General features: G+C 37.8%; 1 protein-coding gene and 1 long non-coding RNA gene across 2 annotated transcripts in view; both read right to left on the bottom strand.

Moving 5' to 3' along the window:
• Positions 1-705: 705 nt before the first annotated feature.
• Positions 706-3,136, bottom strand: LOC128261914 (uncharacterized). The gene is made up of 3 exons (XR_008268301.1): positions 2,800-3,136; positions 1,409-1,514; positions 706-841 (listed from the first exon to the last, which is right to left on the bottom strand). It is a non-coding gene; the product is annotated as an uncharacterized LOC128261914 (long non-coding RNA).
• Positions 3,137-8,101: 4,965 nt separating this feature from the next.
• LOC128262503 (receptor-type tyrosine-protein phosphatase N2) overlaps positions 8,102-21,685 on the bottom strand; it is a 45,471-nt gene continuing 31,887 nt past the window's right edge. Inside the window, 10 exon segments of the mRNA XM_052996806.1 lie at positions 8,102-12,951; positions 13,204-13,370; positions 13,432-13,629; positions 13,697-13,918; positions 15,105-15,726; positions 15,794-15,877; positions 16,301-16,683; positions 16,685-17,783; positions 17,847-17,904; positions 20,507-20,560. Of these exon segments, the coding sequence (XP_052852766.1) occupies positions 12,417-12,951; positions 13,204-13,370; positions 13,432-13,629; positions 13,697-13,918; positions 15,105-15,726; positions 15,794-15,877; positions 16,301-16,683; positions 16,685-17,783; positions 17,847-17,904; positions 20,507-20,560 (3,422 nt within the window). The 3' untranslated portion in view covers positions 8,102-12,416.

The following is a 21,685-nucleotide window of genomic DNA, read 5'->3' as shown; positions in this document are numbered from 1 at the left end:
TCCTATTTAGCCATTTTATATGGATCAAAATAAATAAGTTTCTGCCAATCTATATACATTTTTCATGACATCTTTAGGTGTTAAGGCTCCCACAATGTCAGCTGGACTATGAAGAATTTAAAAATAGTTCTAATGTAATTTGAAACTTTTTAAAATTTATTAGTTACTGCCAACTTGTACACAATTTTTCATGATTCTAAATGAGCTTACAAATGCACATACTTTAGCCCTTATAAATGTGCATAAGTAATGCTACAAAATATTCTCCTTATTTAGCCATTCCAACCTCATTTGCTAACATTTTTCCCTTACACAGCTTCCAATTAATTCTGTTTTAATTGAGAGCCCTAATAAAAGTACCGCAGGTCGAAATTGGCTCTAAGTTGTGTCCCAAGCAATTAGTGCTCGACACGTTACTAAATCCAAATCTGCAGGCAGCTCATTTTAATACCTATGCTATGCCCGGCTAAAATTGCATTATGATTAGCCATTATTTTATGGATGTGAGATTGAGATAGGCAGGAGGTAGTTTGTCTTCCGATGGCATGCAACGTGCAGTTAGATTTGACTTTCGCATGGCATGTTGGAATGTTGCAAGTTGGGGGCGGCCAAGCCCAAAGTCTGGGCCCAGTTAACAGTTAGTTGTTGCCAGTTGGCAGCTACCAAGATGCCAAGTTACCAACTTACCAACGGCAGACAAATGGCGGCAAAGTTAACAGACAGCGATCATCATGGCTCGTCATCGTTTGCGACATTGCAAGGTCGCTGTTTCTGCTGCTGCAATCCAAACTTCCTGCCATTCATGCCAGTTAATTGCCAGCATTGTAACTGCTCTTTTGCACTGAGAAAAATGCAGAGATATTTATTCATTACAATATGTATTTAAAGAAACATTTGTAAGAACAACTGCTCTTAATATTTTTACTTGTATTTTTTATTTAACTTTTTTAGTATCCTTAATCTGTTCTGAAGCTTTTGGTAAATGTTTATTCATGCAATAATTTTATTTCAGTTTGGAAAACAAGTCTCAGTTATCTATTAATATATTTATTATTATATAAGCTAATACAAATCACTTACTATATTTACCAAAATAATCATATCAAATTAATAATTCCTTTAAATTAGATTTAAAATGTCTGTCTGTAAATAATATTTTGCAAGGTTTTTTTCTCAGTGTGGCAATTGTTACTGCTGATGTTCCTGTTGTACTTGCCGTTGCTGCTGTCATTAAGCAAAATTCCTTTTTGGCGTTTCACATTGTCGTCGAGCAGTTCGCATATTGTTTTTCTTACTTTATAATCGCCTCACCGCATCCGCAAACCAGATCGCCCCCAATACCCCCTTTTTTGGTCCACCCTTCGCTGCCTTTTTGGGCAATTCAATTAAACTTAGTTAATATGATTACCGTTATTGCTCGTCGCATATTGTTGTTCTCACTCCGCTGGAGTTGGCTGTTTAAAACCAGAATTCTTCTGAGGCGGCTCAACTGCTTTTGATGATCTCGCCCTGCTCTGTAAATATTTTTATTGATATTTATTGAATTTCGCTGCTGCTGGGGTGCTTAAAACAAGTGCCAATTTGTGGGGAGTTTATTTTGGGGACCAAGTTAATAAAATTAACAGCTTTCATGACAGTTTTGTGGGAAAAGCATAAAAAAACATTATGCTTAAAAAATGCATTTAATTAAAAGGATAATACGACGAATGAAGTAAGTTAATGATAACAAAAAATGCTACTATACTGTGGTTTATATAAGTATTTAAAAGTTCAAATAAGTAAAGCGTGCTATAGATAACAAAAATAACTATTACTATTACTATTTAGTAATACTTTTTAACGATATACTATATTTCATATAAATTACACATTTTTTCTAGATTAGTTCTCTATGTGCATTTGAAAGCTAATCCAAATTTTAGACGCCTCTTAGTCTGCAATGATCGAAAGGAAAATATGGTGGAATCCATCTCCCACCATTTGGTGTGCCAACCAATAACAAACACCGATTGCAACATTTGTTTAAAATGCCAAAAAGGGAGAGGGGAAAAACAACAAAAAAAACTCTTGCACATCGCAGACTAAACAAAGCGAAATTTAGCCAAATGTTTTTTTTTTTCCAACTTATTGTGTTTGAGCACGCGCCAAATGGTTCAGCGAGCTCAATGATGATCTTAGCCCCTAAACCCCTAAACCCCCTTAACTTTACACTTCGCATGCAGACACGCGTGTGTGTGCCAAATATAGTTTCTCGGGGTTACGTTATGGACCAGCTGTTGATATTGGCATTAACTCAGCTTTAGAGTCACTCGGTCTGCCGTTGAACAGCAGAAATAAAAGAGATGTGCTTCATAATAACAAAATTTGGTGTACCCTACAAAGAAGTTTATCAACACGAGATCGGTTAAAAACCCAAGTGATGATAAAAATTTATTTAATTTGATTTTTTCTTCTTAAATTTGTGAATTGTATTCTGTTCTAAAGAATTTTTAAGAAATAAAACAACATAATACATTATAGAAATCATATAAATTTTAAATCAAATCTTTTTATATTGGGCCTTAATAACTTATTTAAATATATTAATAATAATAAAATTAAACTTTAAAAAATAAATAAAAATTCCAAAGAAACAAATATACCCCATTAAATTGCATAGGATATCACTTATTTTTTGCACACTTATCTCATTGAAAAGTTGAATATACCCAAGCCTCTTGGCACTTAAAGACTCGCACTCAATATAGCACACTCATCCACCCACTTCCTGCAATTCCAGACAACTCTTTCAATCCGAACCTGAATCCATCATTAAACAGCCTGATAGTCGATTTCATTGATACGCTGAATTTATGCGAGGGCCCTTGTCTTTTTTTCATTTCATCAAATTTTATGTTTACGCGCGTGTTTATGTCATTCCTTTTTTGTTTGTCACATTAATGAGATTTTTTTATGGTCGACCAAATTTGGTAGCGGCTCGAAGGTTTTGTTTTTTGCCGCCTTTTGCTTTATGACCGGGCCAAAACCATTAGAAACCACTTGGCGACACCGCGAAAAGCACAAGCAAGACGGTGGAAAAATGGTGGGGAAAAGGCGGGGAAAATGAAAAGCTCACATAAATCGCTCGCCAAATGGATCGACGTTAGCCAGCCTGCCAGCCATCAGCTTCCCATCGATAAGTTACGTGTGCCGGTGTTTGTTTGCGTTTGAAAGTCAGCCACATATGAAAAGCGAATTTTCTCTGTCCGAGCGAAAAAAAAAAAAAAAAACAGAAAAAGAAAAATATATAAACGAAAACGTCGGAAAATTCGATGTCGGCGGTGTGTGTGTGAGTGTGTGTTTGGTTTTTCTTTGGTCAAGTTTTCCTGCTGCTGGCTGCTGGTTGCCTGCTACAAATATCGGAAAATTCCTTTGAGGATTTGCCACAAAGGCGGAAAAGCCGCTGCGGCAAACCTTTGATGATTTTCCACACACACACATCTCTATTCCCATCTCCCTCTGTTTCTCTGGGCATTTTCCGATAGTGTGACATCCATTTGCAACCCCCTTTGAGAAGCCACCCCTCGCCAGCGTCGGAAAATGTGAAAATGTTTTATGGCCCGCTCGATGGCTCGCTCTCTTTCTCACTCCGCTTTTCCGATGTTCCGATTTTCCGCTTTTCTCGAGTGTATGCCGGCTGCTGCTTCTGCTGCTGCTGCTGCTTCTTTCACGTACTTAATACTTTTTGACTTTTTGGGGGGAAAAGCATTTCCCGGGGCGAATATGTGTGTGTGTGTGCGTGTGTGAAAGTGTGTTCAAGAGAATGTGAATGTGAATGTGAGTGCTCCTAAGCGGTTTTCCCAGCTGCCTTCGCTTCTTTTTCTGCTCCTGCTCGCCAGCCATTTCTGTTCGCCTGTTACATAATTCGCGTAATTTATTCAATTTTGAGAATTAATTTAATTTTTCTTTTCACACTCGTGAATTTTCCTCTATCTGATTCAATTCTAAAGAATTTTTATGAATTTACTCTAAAGTCAAATGATTTAGAAGCGGCAAATGGAAAGTTTACAATGATTGTGTCTGGCTAACAAATTAATATTTTTTGTTTAGGGCCGATCAATCTTTTGAGAAATATTGAAAGTTGGATCATTCAATTTAACCCCTTAAATATGCAAATTGCAAAACAAAATATTTGAAGTGTGTAAACTTTTCTTTTATAATTTTGGTTTTACATAAAGAAAATCTGCTACAAGGAAAACGTATTTGTTTAATTTGAAAAAATTATTTATGCTTATTTTTAAATCATCATTTTAACTTTTGATCTTAACATTGAAACCGCAAATCTGTTTTTAATATTGTTCGCTCATCATTAACGCATCTTTAAAAGGCGTCATCTAGATTTGGTTTATAAAACCAGAAAGGGTCACCTATTTTTTAAAATAAATCTTTGTAAATTATTAGTTCTTGGCCAGGCTGACACACTAAATTCTTGGCTGAGCTGTGTAATTGATTATTATTACTAGATCATTTTTTATGTACAAATTTTAATAATTTATCTTAGGTATCGTGTAAACTTCAGTAAGCAGAAATTGCTTTTACGTTAAATCCACAAAAAAGAATTTTTTTGATTTCGCCGTTTCTGTAAAACTGTGTAGAGTTTGTAAAGTATATGTCAAGGCTCTTTTCGCCGCGCTCTGTACTGTATCTGTAAGGCCGCATGTAGACGGACTGTAGAGTCTCATGTAAGATATTTGTAAAATCTCATATATCTTTCGTGTACTCAAACCATTTGTGTGTCTCTGTTTTTAATGAAATGGGCAGCACTGGCCAAATTAAAGTTTCATATTTAATTTATGAACTTACGTATTAACAATAAAATAAGAAAAGTACTCAGAAAATATACTTGCCTGCAAAAGTTGATTTCATGTACACCTGGTATGCAGTTTTGTAGTCTTGGGCCATTACAACGCATTGATTTTTGTATACTCTTGGTAAAAGTCTGTAAGTGATAAATGCCCAAAATGCAAGGCTTTAACCCATTATAGCCAGTGGTCTTAAAATATTTTGAAGGTTCTTTTTTTTGGGTTTTAAGAAAAACATGAGTGTAATTAGAAAAATTGGTAATGAAATACTACATAAAATAAACAGAACTTTATACAAAAAATTATAAATTATTTATTCAAAAAAGTATGAATTATGTTTACTTTATGTTTTGAACTTTTAGTCTAAACAAAAATAAAAATTATTTAAGGTGAGTCGACTAACCTATTGCTAATTTTATTTTTTCCCAACCTTTAAGACTAAAATAAATATTTTTCTATTTTATTTGGGGTGCCTAAAAATAAGTAAAAAACATAAAATTCCCACACTCTCTGGCCTTTTGTAAAAATGGGTTAATTCAGCATATTAGCCTGGGGCCAACACAGGGCGGTCCACGTAATGGCTCTTAGATTGTTGTTTTCATTAAACCAACGGCTGCAAGCCAGCGTCGACTACCAGTCTGCGGTTGTGGATGAGGTTTTTTTTTTCTGAGGATGGGGTTGTGGCTGTGGCTGTGGCTATCATAGCCACCATGGTGACCCTGCTCCTGCGCCTGCTCCTTGCTCCTGTTACTGTTAGGCAACGCCCAATTGCACTGAAAACTGAGCGCTGACAACAAAAGGAAACGCCGCCTTTTGCCCAGCCAAACAGCAATATCAGAAGGCGGAGAGGGAAGTGGATTGGACTCGAAATCGGTATGGGTATAGGTATAGGGATGGGAATGGGAATGGGAATGGGGATAGGGATCGGCAGGGGATAGGAGTCTATAATCTCGTTCGCTTAAGCGTCACGCATGCCACTCCCCTAAATTGATATGCCCGCCATGGCCAAACACCGGCAAACCCGCAAACATCATCATCAAGAGCGGAGGAAGTGGATGGTACCAAAAGTGGCATAGTGGTAGAGTGGTAGTGGCGGCGGCACAAGCGGAAAATCATCAAAGCGCTTGCCACGGCGGCTTTTTTCATTTCATTATGTTTTTTTCCCTTTTCATTGCGGCATTTCAAAGAAATGTTCCGACATTTCTACCAGGCGAACAGAAATACGTCGCAAGTTGCTGTTTGGCTGCCTGGCTGGCTGTCTGGCTGGCTGGCTGGCTGGCTGATGATGTTGTGTGCCAAAAAGTGAATGAAATCGAAAACGAAAACTCAGCGAAAGAGCCCATATACCATGTACCATGTACGCACCACCGAACCACCTTTTTTTCGCTGCTCTCTCGTCTGCCGGCGTATAAAATTGGCTGTGACCCGATTTTATTCTATTTCGCTGGGCTGGCCATTGTTCTGGCTTCGTTTCGGCAAACTGCAAAAAGGGGGGAAATCGCTAGAAAAAAAAGGGGTGGAATTCAAGCTAAAAAAAATAAAAAATATATAAGAAAATCGTGCTTCTAATGTTTTTTGTCTATTAGTTTGGGGGCAGTGTTAGTCTAGGTCGGGGATCATTTCGGTCTCATTTTTGGGGGTTGGTTGCCCCAGTAGTTTATATGTTTGCTTTACCACACACAAATAAAACTAGCTTGATTTTAGAGTTGCCTCTTTCTAATTTTTTTTTTTGGATTTTTTAATGCTTGCTTTAACACACATAGAATAAACATTTTGAGTATGTATGAGTATAATATTGCACATATTTAGTGTGTTTTAATTTGTGGTTATTTAGTTTGGTAATTCGAAAAGCTTAAAAGCCAAGTCGTGAGACGAAAAAAATTCTTTCAGTGCATTTCCCTTGGATGGTTTTGGACGATCACTGTCAGAAAAACCCGCTATCAATTACGGCTTAAATGTATCCTCTTGAGAGTTCGAAAAAATACCTCATTACACTTAACATTTTTTGTGTAGTTTTATTTTTTATCTAGCTTAAAAGCCAAGCCTCTAGTGAGACGAAAAAAGTGTTTCTTCCAGTGCAACATATTACTTTTTAAGAAATTCTCTAAAAAACCCGCCTGCATTTGGATTTTTGAATAATATAATAATTTTTTGGCTATATTGTATATTTGTTGTGTGACTAAATTGTGGTTATTTCAATAGACACTGTAATTTAAGTGGCTTGGGAGCCAATGTCCTTTTAGGGGACCAAAAATGTTACTTATTATTTTGTTTGTCTCTGGGGTCATTGAACAAGCTTGTGTGTATTAAATATTTCTGCACGTGTAACATTTAATGTAAGAGTTGTGATTATTCGATTAAATATTGCAATTAGCTTAGCAGTAGCTTAGTCTCTTCTCTAGGGAGACAAAAAAGTAGTTTCTTGCAGTGCATTAAACCCGATTACTTACTTACTTTTCTCTCGGTTCAAATCGAAAAATGCTTACCTAGCTTTTTTTTTTTCTTTAACTACAAGGAAAAATTGTAATTAAAAAAGCGCTTGCACGTATTAATTTAATTTTTGGGTGCTCTGGGCTTTAGCCCCTATCCCTGCTTGGAAGCTTTGGGTGATTTGTAAATTTGCATTCAAATTGGAATTTAACTATAATCTATAAACAACCATTTTACGAAGTACCTTAATTTGATGTATTCTCTGTTGTATTCAGGCATACAAGTACAACTTTTGTGTTTTCGATTTAAAATAGGCGAGAGGGGAAGGGGAACCATGCTACTATTTCAAAAATCTATAAATAAATGAATAAATAAATTTGATTTTACTGAATTGAATTGAATTGAGTTAATTGAAAGAAATGTGGATTAAATGGATTAAATCATGCGTGTTTAAAGGGACTGCGTGGGAAAGCGTGCAAGTGTGCTAAGTATGCTAGGTGTTCTATGGTTAGATTAAACTCTATATAGTATTATATAGTATTATTTCCGATAAGCAACTCTACAGATTATTGTTAGTTACAGTACCTTGGTAGACTGTTAAGTTGTTGTGATTGGTGTTTCGTTACAGTGATGTTTAGAGCCAAGTTGGCCTCTATTGACAGATATGCTATTTTGGCGCCGAAGCTTTTTGGTTATACTCTTATCTTAGACACAGACAGTGAACACTGGGTATGGGGGATGGGGGGCAAAAAGCAAAACTTTACGCTCGGCATTGGCTAATTTCTGGCTAATGCCTTTTTCTTTTCATAGTATATGGATATATGGTAGGCTCCGTTTTCTTTAAGGGTCTCTTTATTATTTTTGTTGTTCGTATTATAATATTAATCGTAATTATTACCGGTTCTACATCGTCAACATCGTCCTTATTCTTTTCTGCTTGCTGTTTCTCATCGAAAATTGTTCGCATTTTTTCTGTATTTCTGTTTTTCTGGTATCGTTTAATTTACATTTATATAATTTACACATGCAGCAGAATATAATATGTTTTTAGTTTTGTGATTTTCAACTTGTATTTGTAGCGCATATTACACAATGGCGCGATACATTTAGATATTGGTATGCATATCCTTCTCCGTTCTTCTTCATAAATTCAAATTGGTTAATAACATTTATATATATAGATTTATATATATGTAGGTATACATGTTGCTATGTAATTCTCATAAATAATTGTAGCATGTTTAATGTTATATGTATGTTTAAAACACTTAAATTGCATATATTAATTAGTTTTGCACAAAAAACCTTTAATAGGTATGCTCCATGTTCTTTTCTTCGAGTGTAGTTGTTCGGTGTATTTCATTATTATTATTAGCTTGATTTTAACAGTTTCGCTTTTTTATCAGTTTTAGTACATTTAGATATTAGTGGCCTCAGCCAGCATAATTTTTTGCTGGTTTTTACCTTTTTTTTGGGTTTTCTCATTTTTTGTTTTTTCGTCATCATTTTTGCTTAATAACACAAATCTTTGCCAAGTGGCTAAACAGATATATATATATGTAGCATATTGTATACACATCGATATTGTTAAATGTTTCGCTTATCTGCTAAATGCCTCACTTAATCAGATCCTTGATTTTGGTTTTCCAAAAATGTATGAAAGCCTGCTCGTATTATATGTTTTTACTTTTTTTTTAATTTGCTTACACGTTAATTAATTGAATTAGACAGCAATAATTGCATGCTGATCAATGCTTCAAATATTTCCCACATTTTTGGTGCCTGTATATAGTGTTTCTTTGTATTTATTTGTATTTGTATATTATCATTCGCGGTTACCAAACTCAATCCTTCTGCAAAAAGAAAAATACATTATGTGGCGTTGAGATTTCAAGTTTGGTTGCCTGTTTGATAAGTTAGTTTAGTGTCCTGAAATCCTGTTATAATCACTTGATTTTTAACTTTTGAGGAAACAGTTCATGAAGTTGCCGCACTTTGATCGTCCTAATTTATTCCGTAAAATCTCATTGTGTAGGCCTTACATTAAATTCCGTCCGATCGGTCAGTTTTCAGTTTCAGTATTTGTTTTTGTAGGTCAAAGGTTAAAGGTCGGGATTAGCTGCTAGTCCGGAGTTAAATGTGCGTATATACAGCCTGTTCTTGGGGGTTTGTCATCGGTTCATTTTAAGTGGTGGTCAGGGTTATGTTTCTTTAGGAACTCAAACCATTTTGTATGCCTCGTTCTGGGTTCTTGGCGTCAGTCGGTCATGTCCTCATCTCTTAAGAATCCCAGTGCCCTGGTAACAACCTGATCTGCCCCGTTTTTGAGAAAAGTTAAAAGTCAAGTGCAAGAACAGGTCCCATTTGTCCCAATCTGCGGAATCTGTCAGATTCGATCTATTCTTTTTCTGCTTCTCCTTTTGCCTTATAAATAATAATTCCGATTTTTTGTTTTGTTTTTTTTTTTTGTATATCTATGTTACACCATCAATGAAAATAGTTTTAGGGGAAATGATGAAATGCTTGACTTGTGTGTATTTTTTTATACACGCAATAGGTACGATTGTTTATATATATATATATATATATATATATATATATATATAATTATATATATATATATTTGAATGGAAAAGTCCGTTAGACATTTATGCATTATCTTTATAGTAATTTATTATAATTAAGTTCCTTCAATTTTTCTACGCATGGTTGTTGTTTCTTCCTCGTTAATCGTTAACACTTTTATGTTTATGGTTATGTCGAAATATACATCAATAATTGCCTTTATAATGCGATTGACTATAATACGATACATTTACGTTTGCTTGTTAGTACACTTATTTAATTTGTTTCGTCGAAGAACATTTGAATTGAAATTGTCGTAGTTGTATTTGTATGTATTCTTTAATTAACTTTGAAAAAACGTTGCTTCAAGTACTCGTAAATCAATCGAAAAACTCACTACTAAATATTTTGCTCTAAAACAATTATGTTTAACTATTCTCATATTTCTTTTGTTTTTTTTTTTTTCTACCACTTTAATAATTTTTTGCAAGCCCCAAGTTGTTGTTCGGACTTGCCACAGTTATTGTAATATTGATTTCTCATTTGCTTTTATTTTGTAGTGTAGTGTCAGTTATGTTCAAACGAAGGAAATGTTTACAAATTATAAGTTTTGCGTCGAGATAATAAATTTTCATTTTTAATTTTTAGTTTTTTGTTTTTTGTCGCTTAAATTTAGCTGAAATGTATCTTATCTTTGTCGTCTTGGAATATTTCGAACTACGATAACTCATTTTCATTATGTTTAAGTTCAACTGCTACGTAAAACTGTTAAGTATGGTAATTAATTGGTAATTTTTTTGAATATTTCTTTGCTAATTTGCAGCACTTGCACTTACGTCCTCCTCAATTCTGAGCTTATTTCGTTTTGTATTTTTTGTGTTTTTCGTATTTTTTCTAATCGTTTGTTTTAAATCGGTTCGGTTTTCGGTGTTCGCTAAACGCTAAACGCTAGTAGTCACTGTATCTTTGTGGCCGATTGTTTTGGGTTGTGTTTTGTATAGTGTGTGTATTGTACCGTGTGATTCTTTAGTTACATTTTTGCGTGGTTCGATTCCTGTTTGTCCTTTAATTCGTTCTAAGTCGTGCCTGGAGTAGGGATATTTTTTTTTTTCTGGTGATGTTATTCCAGCTGGCTAAGGAAACATTTATGGGACATGCTCCTTAGCCCAATTTTTTTTTTTTTTTTGGGCTTTTTAATTTTTTTCTCTTCTTTGATGTTCGAAGCTTGTTGTGGCACATACTATTAACCGCACACGAAGCTCCCACTGCTCCCAGTAATCCAATCTGCTCCTTGGCTTCTAGCTGCCTCAGTTTTTGATGAAGTAGATGATCTAGATCATGAGTTCGAAACCGAAGGAGACAGATTAGCCGGCAGATGTTGGAGCTTCGGCACGGTTCCTCTGACATTTATGGATTCACTTAAGCTACGCTTACGTTCTAAAGTGGATTAATATGATATAATATATATAATATAATAATATAATAATATAATATAATGTTGTATAATTATAACTCTGCGAAGGGTAAAAAGTGTAGCTTACGTTTTAGGAGCGATTGATAACTGAACAATTTCTTGAATTTCGCACACATACATATGGTCTGGTAAAACAATACTCGACTTCGAATATCGAGTATGTATGTTGGCTAGATAGTTAATGACATATATATATATATGGTGTATACAAATATATTTTTGAACTGCGATTATATCCTTGTATAATTAATTGTCATACACATCAATAGGTTGCTTCTTCACTAAACTTTCTTCTTCCCTTTCATGTTGTAAATAGAACTTTTGTTAGGTACAAATTTTGCATTCATCCATTGTATATGTTTTTTTGTATATGTATTTAGAAGTGGGTTGGTGATGTCTGATGTTCTAGTCTGCTAGTGTTATAGTGTCTAAGTGTTCTAGTGTCTAGTGTCTAGTTTACTGTTCTGTCTGGCTTGGCATATGTATACCGTTCAGCGATTGTTGTCGTTCGTTTGCTGGTTTTTCAAGCACATCGATTAGAGATTTTAAGATTAATGCCAACATCGATATCGATAAATGTACGACGAGTAAGTAAAATGCCTCATAATTGAATCCAATGCTTAAACACCTAGACATGTATATGCAAGTATAAGGTATGTATGTAAATATTTGTTTGCTTGTATATCCTTTAACACTCAAATATGCTATATATATGATAGTATATATATATATGGTGCGTTTCTATAGTTGTTTGCACCGCACGTGGTCACATCCGGAATGCAATTCCTCCGGCCGGATGCACCCCGGGTCTCACGGGCTGGTGCAGACCGGGGCAGCATAACAAAGTCTTAGAGGACTTCAACATTCCAATGCAACCTGTGCTTTTTTGGCGCGGTGTAGATGTAACCGAAAGATAATATAATATTAAATCCGTCTACTGACAATCTAGTGTGGCCTTTTTCGAACCTTCCAAGTGCTCATGCCAACTCAAAATCGAACTTAATGTTGCTTCTACCAGCTATAACAAACAGAAAGACCCCCGAAACGCTGCAACAATCATAAAACCTGAGGCTTAACCTTCAACCCGGGATTTTTTATGGGTTGGTTTACTTCTTCGCCTGCTTCGCCGGCTTGGCTGGCGTCTTCTGCTCCTTCGGCTGTTCCTTGGGCTGATCCTTAGACTGCTCCTTCGACTGATCCTTGGCCTTCTTCTCCTGCCGCTCCTTGGCTGCCTTGGAACTGCTGGTGGGCGCCTCCTCCTCGGCCGCCTCCTGCGCCTTGTCCTCTTTCAGTGGCTCCTTGGTGGAAGTGGTGCCACCACTATTGCCCGCCACCACTGGATCCTTGTCCAGTTCCCGCTTCTCACCGGAAGTGTTCGCTGGCAGGGCCTTCAGTATGGCATGCACCTCCTCGGCCACCGCCATCAGAACGAACTCGAACTGCTGCCGGGTGGCCACCACACCTGCCCGCTGGTCACGCAGGTGCTCCAGCGTAGCCGCTATGTCGATCTCACGCGCCCCCTTGTTCATCCGCTCCAGCACCAGATCCAACAGGATGTAGGCCCCCGTCCGACCGGCTCCGGCACTGCCGTGCACCACAATGGGGCAGGAGCGACGTCCCCGGTACGATTTGTTCACCTTCCTAAGGGAGATATAGAAATTGGTAAAATATTAGGAACCGCTTTTAAGATGGGTAAGCAAAATCAACTAGCTCCCTTCTTTAAACAAGATTCCTCAAACAACTTAAATGGTTTTAATAGTTTTTTGAGTAAGTAAACATTTAAATTAATGTTAACATTTAAATTAATGTTAACAAGCTGAGTGCCTAATATTTAATGTATTATATATTTGTTTAATCAATCATTTTTTGTTATTGCCGGATACAGGGACTTACCGCCTAAAGTCGAGCAGAGCCTTGGCCTGGGCTGGAACACCCATGTGCGGCCAGGAGAGGAAGTGGAACTGGGTGACCGTTCTGGTTTCGCTGGTGCGCAAATTCTTCAGGTAGAAAGAACGTACGAGGTAATCATCGCACCATATGTGTTCACTAACAAGGTGAACCTGTAAAATAAATAAATATTTTATAAATAACACAATTTAAATGGCATTCCCATGATTTTACCTCATAGATGTGATAGACCTCGGCACCTTCTTCCGGCCAGTATCGCGCACAGGCCACCTCGCCATTTTCCTGGAGGCGACAGAGGGCCACGATGACAACGGCTCCCTGCTCCCAGATCATCTGCCAAAAGTGGGCCAAAGTGGATGGCAATGGACCCTGGGCGGCCACATAAGCAGGTGCTCGCGGATCGTGATCGGTCTTTAAGTGTGAAATGGATTATAACTTTTGAAATATTTATTTTTAAATAAAATGTATGCCAACTTACAATCGTTGAGGCATTAACATAGTCGAGTCCCTCGGCGTTGGCCAGATGGTTGAGCACCACGCGGGAATGGTCGTATGGCAAGGGCGCCCCGGGTCTGTTTAGACCCGCACATTGCGGCTGGGAGGCGGCTTCCCGAGCACTGGGCTCGGCCTCATAGCGGCACAGAGCCTCCCATTCTCGCTGCAATCGACCCTTGTTGCGCAGATGATCCTCCATGTAAGACTAAATTTGAAAATAATTATTATTAACTATATATATCAGCTCAGGGATTTTAAAATAATGTCGATCTGCCATACTTAAGCCACACACTTCCAACAAAAATCAGGAATTATATTCTTAAAAAAAATATATGAAAACAAATGCTCTTAACATACTTGGGAATAATAATCTTTATAATTATCAATCATCCCAAATTCACCTTGTGGCAAAGGAAAATTTGTATTGTGACAAAACTCTTGATACAGCCAAAAATTCCTAATTTTCAGTTAGAAAAATTAGATAAAGGTTCATAAAAATGCTAAAAATAGACCGAATGACAAATGTTATACCTTTTTGAACTCGTAATTTATACCTAAACAACTGGCATTCAAGCCTAAAAAATTTTTATATTTTTGAATTTTTAGCAAAATATGATGATGGTACCCCTTATAAAAAAACCGAAAACTGACCAAAAATTTTATTTTTCAAAATCAGCCGGAAAGTGGTTAGGATCGTTAGTTTAGCTTGCCAGCTGTACAAAACAGTATTTACTTTCATTGTGGGACAGCATTTGGCAAAATAACTTACTAAAAAATGACTAACAAAATCTGTACTTTTATTCCAAAGTTGCAATCTTGCAAAAGTGTTTTTGGCACAAAAAAAGTATTATGGATATTAAAAAGCCAATATTAGATCAAAATTGGATTTCACACATTACTAAGATTGTAATTTTACTCATAAACCAAATGGACATTCAAGCTGAACTTTTTTTTTTTATTTTTTACGAAAAAATCAAAAAAGATAAAATTTGCCCAAAATTGAATTTTTCAAAATCAGCTCGAAAATGATGTGCATAATTAGGTTAGGTTGTCATATGTACAAATCAGAAACTATTTCAGCGATGGGACTCTTTTGTACCAAGTTACTACGCAAAACCAGTAAGAAACAAAATTTTAGCCACAAATCCTTGTTAGGCATAGAAAAAAGATTTTATTTTTATCCTATTTTGTTATGCTGTCATTTAAATTTTCAGCTAACAGTACTGGTTTTTAGAAAGATTTAAAAATAATTCTATAGCTTTATATTTATAATATTTATATTAATAAAATATTCGTTTAACTTGCGATATACAAAAAAGTATTGTTGATATTATTTTTGCAATGGAAGATCGACTCTATAAATGTTCCAAACAACGCCCTTCATGACTCACCAGCACCATGTGCCCGGTAGAGATGTCCATGTTCGTCAAGGCGGGCTCCTCGCTCCAGGACGAAGTGCTGGATCGCGAGGACGGTGGTCGACCCTCGTTCTCCTTGCTCAGCGATGTGATCCGTCCACTTTGCGCCGGTTCGTTTGAGCCACCGCCGTTGGTAGTTCCGCACGCGGCATTGCCACCGCTGCCGTTGGTGGTTTTTCCGGCCATCCTGGCGCGGCACAGCTCCTGGTAGTCCTTGCTGCAGGTTTCCGCACCCGCGATGCCCGACTGCAGACCGCCCAGCTTGTCCCGCTTGCGATCGTGCCGCTTGATCAGAATTAAAGTGACAAAGATCACAATCACGGCGGCTGCTCCGGCACCGGCGAACATGTAAGCCATGATGTGAGTGACATCCGGTCCCTGTTCGGCCAGTTCGATGCGCGAGGAGGAAACACTTGGGTCCTGCAGGTCCTTGATGACGTCACCCACGCCGGCATGCAGCACATAGAACCCAACGCGCCTCTGAATGTTGTTCTTCACGCCGCGGTTCTCGTTGATCGTCCGTGCCACATCGCCGGCCGTCTTGCGCTCGGGGTTGTTTGAGTTCACCCGGAAGCTGACTTCGTGTTGTTGAACGCTGCAAACGGGTTTAAAAAGGTCACGGTTAGCGCTTTTTGTAGGTAAAATATTGAAAAAGAACTCACGTTAAATAAGAAAAGTATCCCTGCATGTGTAGTATTTGCTCCAGCTCCTTCATTATGCGCTGCCCATCGTTCCAACTGTCAATTCTGCAAGCAATAAATAAATAATTTATTCATCTAAAATATTTGTGGGATATGATGATTTTGTATTGATTTTTCCTACAATTTTGGGTAATATTTTGATTTAAAATTATCAAATTAGATAAATTAAATTAAAATTATCAAAAAAATATATTTTCGGAAATAAAAGTCATAATTAAAAAATTAGATATTATAGCATCAAACAATTTTTACTTATATAAAATATTTGTTTTTTTCTTACATTACTGTGACACCCTATCACTTAAAAATTTGTAAATAAAATAAAAAGATAATAAATCAAATTTTAACAATATCTTTTTTTAGATAAAAGAATTGCAGGATCCTTTTTGAATGTTAAACATTTAAATTAAATATTAAATATTTTAGATATTTATTTTTACTAACATATTTTGTAATTAGAGTACTTACGGGTTCTTGACGAACACATGCACATATTCAGTGTCAACGGTGTGCGGCGCATGGTCCTCGGCCGAGTGCTGCTGCTTCATGACCTTCTTCTTCTTGTGAGCCTCATCCTCGTCGGAGTTGCCATTGCCATTGCCATTGTCCTTGATGTGAGCGGGCAGGACCTCCTTATTCCCACTGCGTGCCAGTTTGTCCGTCTCCAGCTGATTGGATTGCATCTCGGCGGAGCCCGTGGATGGAGGTCCCAGCAAAGGACCCGGTTTCTTCACATCCAGACGCTCGTGCCTGGCAAATCCCAGCATATTGGCCAGCAACGATTGCTTCACACTCTCCGGCTCGTCGCCCTGCATGTCCTCGTTGTCCTGCGCATTATCCTGCGGCATCAGGCAGCAGTCCGCCCTCGGTGTAAACGCGCTGGCTTTTGGACTGGCGCGGGAAGCTGTTGGAGGCCAACATGGCCTCCTCCTCGAGCGGGGTTAGCGAGTTCCTCAGCAAACCCGACTCGAAGGCCAGCTCCCGCTGCTGCAGGCCCACATCGTAGGCATCCGGCAGAGGGCGTCGTTTGGCCAGGTCTGGTGAGGATTCAGCAGGGGCTGCCAAGTGCCTCAGAGGCTTCTCCTGCTCCAAGCCCTGTTCACCGGCCAATTCCCGGAAGAAGGAACGTTTGGGTGGCTCATCCTCCACTTCCCGGGCCAACTCGCCCCTGAAGCGACCCCTTGCTCTTTTGAAGGGAGCAAAGTTGTCCGGGAAGTAGAGTTCACTCGACTCGTTCACCTCCTCCGGTGGCACATAGACCGGCGCCTTGGCCTCCTGCTGCTCCTGCTGCTGCCGCTGCTCCTTCTGCTGCTGCTCCTTCTGCTGCTCCACAATGGCCTCCAGTTGATCCATGGCATTTGCTGGCTGTTTCCTTTGAAAGGGCTGAGGATCGGGCTCAGAGGCGGCCAGAATCTGGTATAGTTCCAACCTATTCCGGCGATCGGCATCTTGCTCCGCCGCCGCCATCTGCTGTTCCCGTTCGATCCTCTGCCTTTCGGTGTCCAAAAAGGTGTCCATTATGCTGGGCGCATCCACTTGGGGACCCACATGTCCATGGCCATCCAGCTTGCCAAAGTGTTCCAGTTCCGAGGGATCATGCCTTAGCCTGCGACGATCTTGTAGCATTCGATTGAGATACATGTCATCCACATCCGCATTCTGCTTCTTCTGCAGCACCGGATAGAGCTGGTCGTAGTACTCGATTTCCGGTTCCGGTTCTGGCGGCGTGAAGCGCACATAGGCCATCGCGCTGGCCGGATCCCCGAATTCCGGCGGAGCCGGCGCCAGATTCGCACACAGATTGGGCGGCAGTTGTTGTTGCCGCTGGAGCGAGAAGAGCGATCCCTGGATGCGGCACTGCACGTACGGATGGTCCCATCCTAAGCCGGCGCCCTGGAGTTCCTCCAGCATGGTGGCCAGCACACGGGACTGCTCCTCTGTGAGTGGTGTCCTTTTGGGAAAGGATAAATCCAATTAATATAGGTTTAACTATGAGCTAAATCAAGGTAATTACTTCTCAATGTCCTCAACGTCCACGCCGGTGGTTGGAATGCACTTGCCGAATATGTTGTCTGCAATTAAAGCGAAGAATCAAGGTTAGTACACTGTTAAAAAGGTTAGTTCACATAAATCTTAATTGCGTTTAAGGACCCATATTAAAAGTAACATATTCTTAATTAATTCAAACATTTTTATTTTCAATGTTAGACTATTTTCGGAAATATCTGAAATCTGAAATATTTAGTTTAAATTTATATATTTACAGCAAAAAGATCACATTATTTTTTTTATTTAAAAAGATTTTAAAATCAGAAATATTTAATTTAAGTTTTAAGCAAATAGGATTCATTTCAATAACTAAAATATTTTTAAATTAAATCACGCAATTCATATGATAACTATAAATAAAATAATAATTAATTTTTTTAAGCTAAATAATCAATTATTGTATTTATGTGTACCATTTTCTTTTTTATACAATAAATAGTGAAGCCATTGGAGTAGTAGCTTTTCTTTCTACTTTCTTGTTCATATCTTTATCAATTGAAAACTTTTACTTCATACTTAGGAGTAAACTTTATTTAGCTCTTGAATTATAGCAAACTTTCAAACTTCTGCACCTTGTTGACAGAGAAACTTTACACGAATGGTTGAAATTCATTGATTTCCCTCTTTTAAACTTAAAATTGTTTGTTCTAAGTATAGTAACAACTTAAATTAAAAATGAAAAATAAAACATAATTATATAAAGAATACATTCCTGAGAACTCAAAAGTTATACCATTAAAAACATCTACTCTTTCTTTGCCCAGAATTCTATAATTTATTTTCCCATATTGTATCATTATCTGATCGCAAAAGTTAATTACGAGTACAGGTCTTATCCTCCCATCTTTATACTCCGAATTTCCCTAATTGCACTTGCCGAATTTCAGTCGTAAACGAACTGTGAGCTCTTTTACATGCGCTTTTGTCATCTTTAGTGCCGATATTAATAGGGCATGTTACTGCATTAATGGCGGTATTCTTACAATGGTTCGTTCAGTACAGTGTTCCCTCTTCCTCCGGATTACTCCTCATACTGCCATCAGCACCTTTTGTTTTCATTCTGATTTACGACCATTTAAATGCATATCCTTGCGGCTTGTCTCGAGCGTAATTTGCATAATGTAAATGCTTCTCATGCGGACGACTGCCACTGCAACAACTGCAGTCCGCATATGTGAGTGCCATGCCACGCCCCTTTTCGCCCTATTCCGCCCCATACCGCCCCTTTTGAGGTCAACCATTTCAGTGCAATTTTCACCATTTTTCGCAGCATTTTTTTTCCCCCAGCTCTGCAGCTGCTTTTCCAATTGTTCTCTAGCCCTCCGCCGTGCTACATAAGTAATTGAGTGTGTTCTCGATAATGCACTGCCAGTTCCTACACTTTGTGTGCCCCTAGAATCTGGTTACCCCGATCCTGCTCCTAGAAATCTCACACTTTGTTTTGGTGTCGTTCCGTGTGAACTCTTGAACCGAAGCACTGAAGAGAGCTCTGCAAATACGAATAATATGCTCGGGGCCAGAGTTCAGCTTGGATGCCTTTTTAACGCTTCACTCTTCGCCCTTTAACCCACACAAAATGGGGTTTTTTTTTTTGTCTCAAGATGCATTTCGGCTACTGTAGTGGGTAATGGCGGCGGAAATCGACAGTGAAGGCTTTTATTGTATTTGGGGATTGGAGTGCTTAAAGCAATTAAAGTTAGTCCATTTTTGAGATTTGTACTTTAGGTCATAAAATAAAATTTAGAGGAAGCCTTTTTTAATTTAAGTTAAAAATGTACACATTTAAAGAAATTTGTACTTTAATCTTTATATTAAATATTATGTAAAGATTTAAACTAAAATGTATACATTTAAAAAATCAGTTATCATCATAGGACAAGAATAAAAATCTATTAATTTGCCAGCTTTAAAAGAAAATGTTTTTTTTATAATTGAAACTTCATACAATTTTAAATTAATATGTATACCTTTGGAAAATCAGCAATCTTTATAGAAGATGTAAGAAAACATTTAATTTTTAAGCTGTCATTTAACATACTTAATGTCTGCCAAATAAAAATAAACTACTTTACTTGACTTTCCATTGAAGTTAACTATTGTTGAATTTATGCCTACTTGTATATAATATTTATAAAATACTTAAACACTAAACGATTTTTCTTAATTGCATTTATGCATTTATAATACAAACTCTACGACTTGCTTAGCTTCAACACTTATATTGATTATAATATGAATAAAAACACAAAAAGCTTTCATCATATTTTGCATACTTAGATTGTGATTTGTTGTGATTGCATTGAACTACTTTTTTTACTGGCATATTAAAGTTTTTCTTTCCAAATAAAAGCCAATAAACTAAACGTAAGCTGTCATTTGGCATACCTAATGCCAAGAATTTAGTGGTGGTTGTATTTAAGCTCTTTAAGTTCTTCCTCTACCAGTGAAACTAATCCCTTTCTCATGGTGTGCAAATTCAATTTGCACGAACTTGGCATCCTTTTGCTCCCTTTTGACTCATACTGACTGATAGCCACAATCGGGGGCTTAAGACCATCTTAACTGGGTGTCGCCGTTTTATCTCATAGCTTATATCTTATATCTTAGTTCTTATATCTTACTCACCATCGTAGCAGACCTCGGAGTGCGGTATGCATAGCGTCCTAACAAACTGGCAGCCTGTGGAGAAAGTAGAGAAAAGAGAGAAGAGAAAGTCTTTGGTTAGAACATGAAAGAGTTGTTTAAGCGACGCCATTATGAGCTGGTAAGTGGAAAGCGGAGCAGAGCTGTCTTTCAGTTGAGACATAACGATGTGGTAAGAGCCAAATCAGCATTACGTCGCTAAGCAGACTCTCGACACCCCCAATATATCCATATCCCCAGATACTGACTCATCCCCCCACCCCCTCCCTGGTTTTTCCTGCTTGCTTGACTCTTGGCTAAAATAAACGCTTTTTATGAGCATGTCGCACATGGCCGACACACACACAGTCTAAAAGTGAAGACAACTACAAATTCATGGCCCGGAGGATTCCCGAATATATCCTCTTTTGGCCGTTAGTCAAATGTCTGTTAGCATGTCTCCTTGTACAGTTGCGGCCAACAAAATAGTAGTTGTTTAGCTATCAAAAATAGTTCGAAAGCAACTTCTGAAAACTTTGTTTATATTTTTATTGAAATTGTTCCCTAAACTTAGTGGCGCAAGATAAAAATCCGCATTTATCCTTAGTTTAATGTTTTTAAAAATTTCAAAATAGATAATTAAAAAAATGTATAAAAATTTCTAACTTAAAAAAGTATCAAACATTTAAATTTATTAAATTATTTTGTTTATTAAATTAAAAGACTCTGAAACAATTTATATTGTTCCACTACTATTAAAATGACCGCAGTTGTATGTGACGTCAAGGAGAACGCCCGCATCGCATCGGGAATTTGCCAGTGAAAAATTTGCCTCCATCTGCTTTTCCAGCGGACTAGCATCATGTGTGTTACGCACGTCCTGTTCGTCCTGTTCGCCCTGTTTGACGTGCTCCAAAACCCACGCCCAAAAATGGCATCACTTTGGAACTTTGTTGTCAACAGTTTTCGTGGTCTTTGCCTGGCTTTAACTTTGTCCTGTGACAACCGAAAAGGAAAGGGCGACGACGCTTCGACATTTGTTGGCCATTAATTAAGCCAAAGCAATTTCATTTAGCTGCCACAACCACCCTTCTTTTTTCCTAGCCAACCCACGAATCCCGCATTTCTGGCTGTTTTGTTTTTAATTGCTGAATAATTGCAGGCAGGGCAAAAAGGGCGTCG

Source organism: Drosophila gunungcola, unplaced genomic scaffold (assembly GCF_025200985.1).
Source record: "Drosophila gunungcola strain Sukarami unplaced genomic scaffold, Dgunungcola_SK_2 000001F, whole genome shotgun sequence".
In the NCBI taxonomy this organism is placed as follows: domain Eukaryota; kingdom Metazoa; phylum Arthropoda; class Insecta; order Diptera; family Drosophilidae; genus Drosophila; species Drosophila gunungcola.
This window is presented reverse-complemented; position numbering and strand designations above follow the sequence as displayed.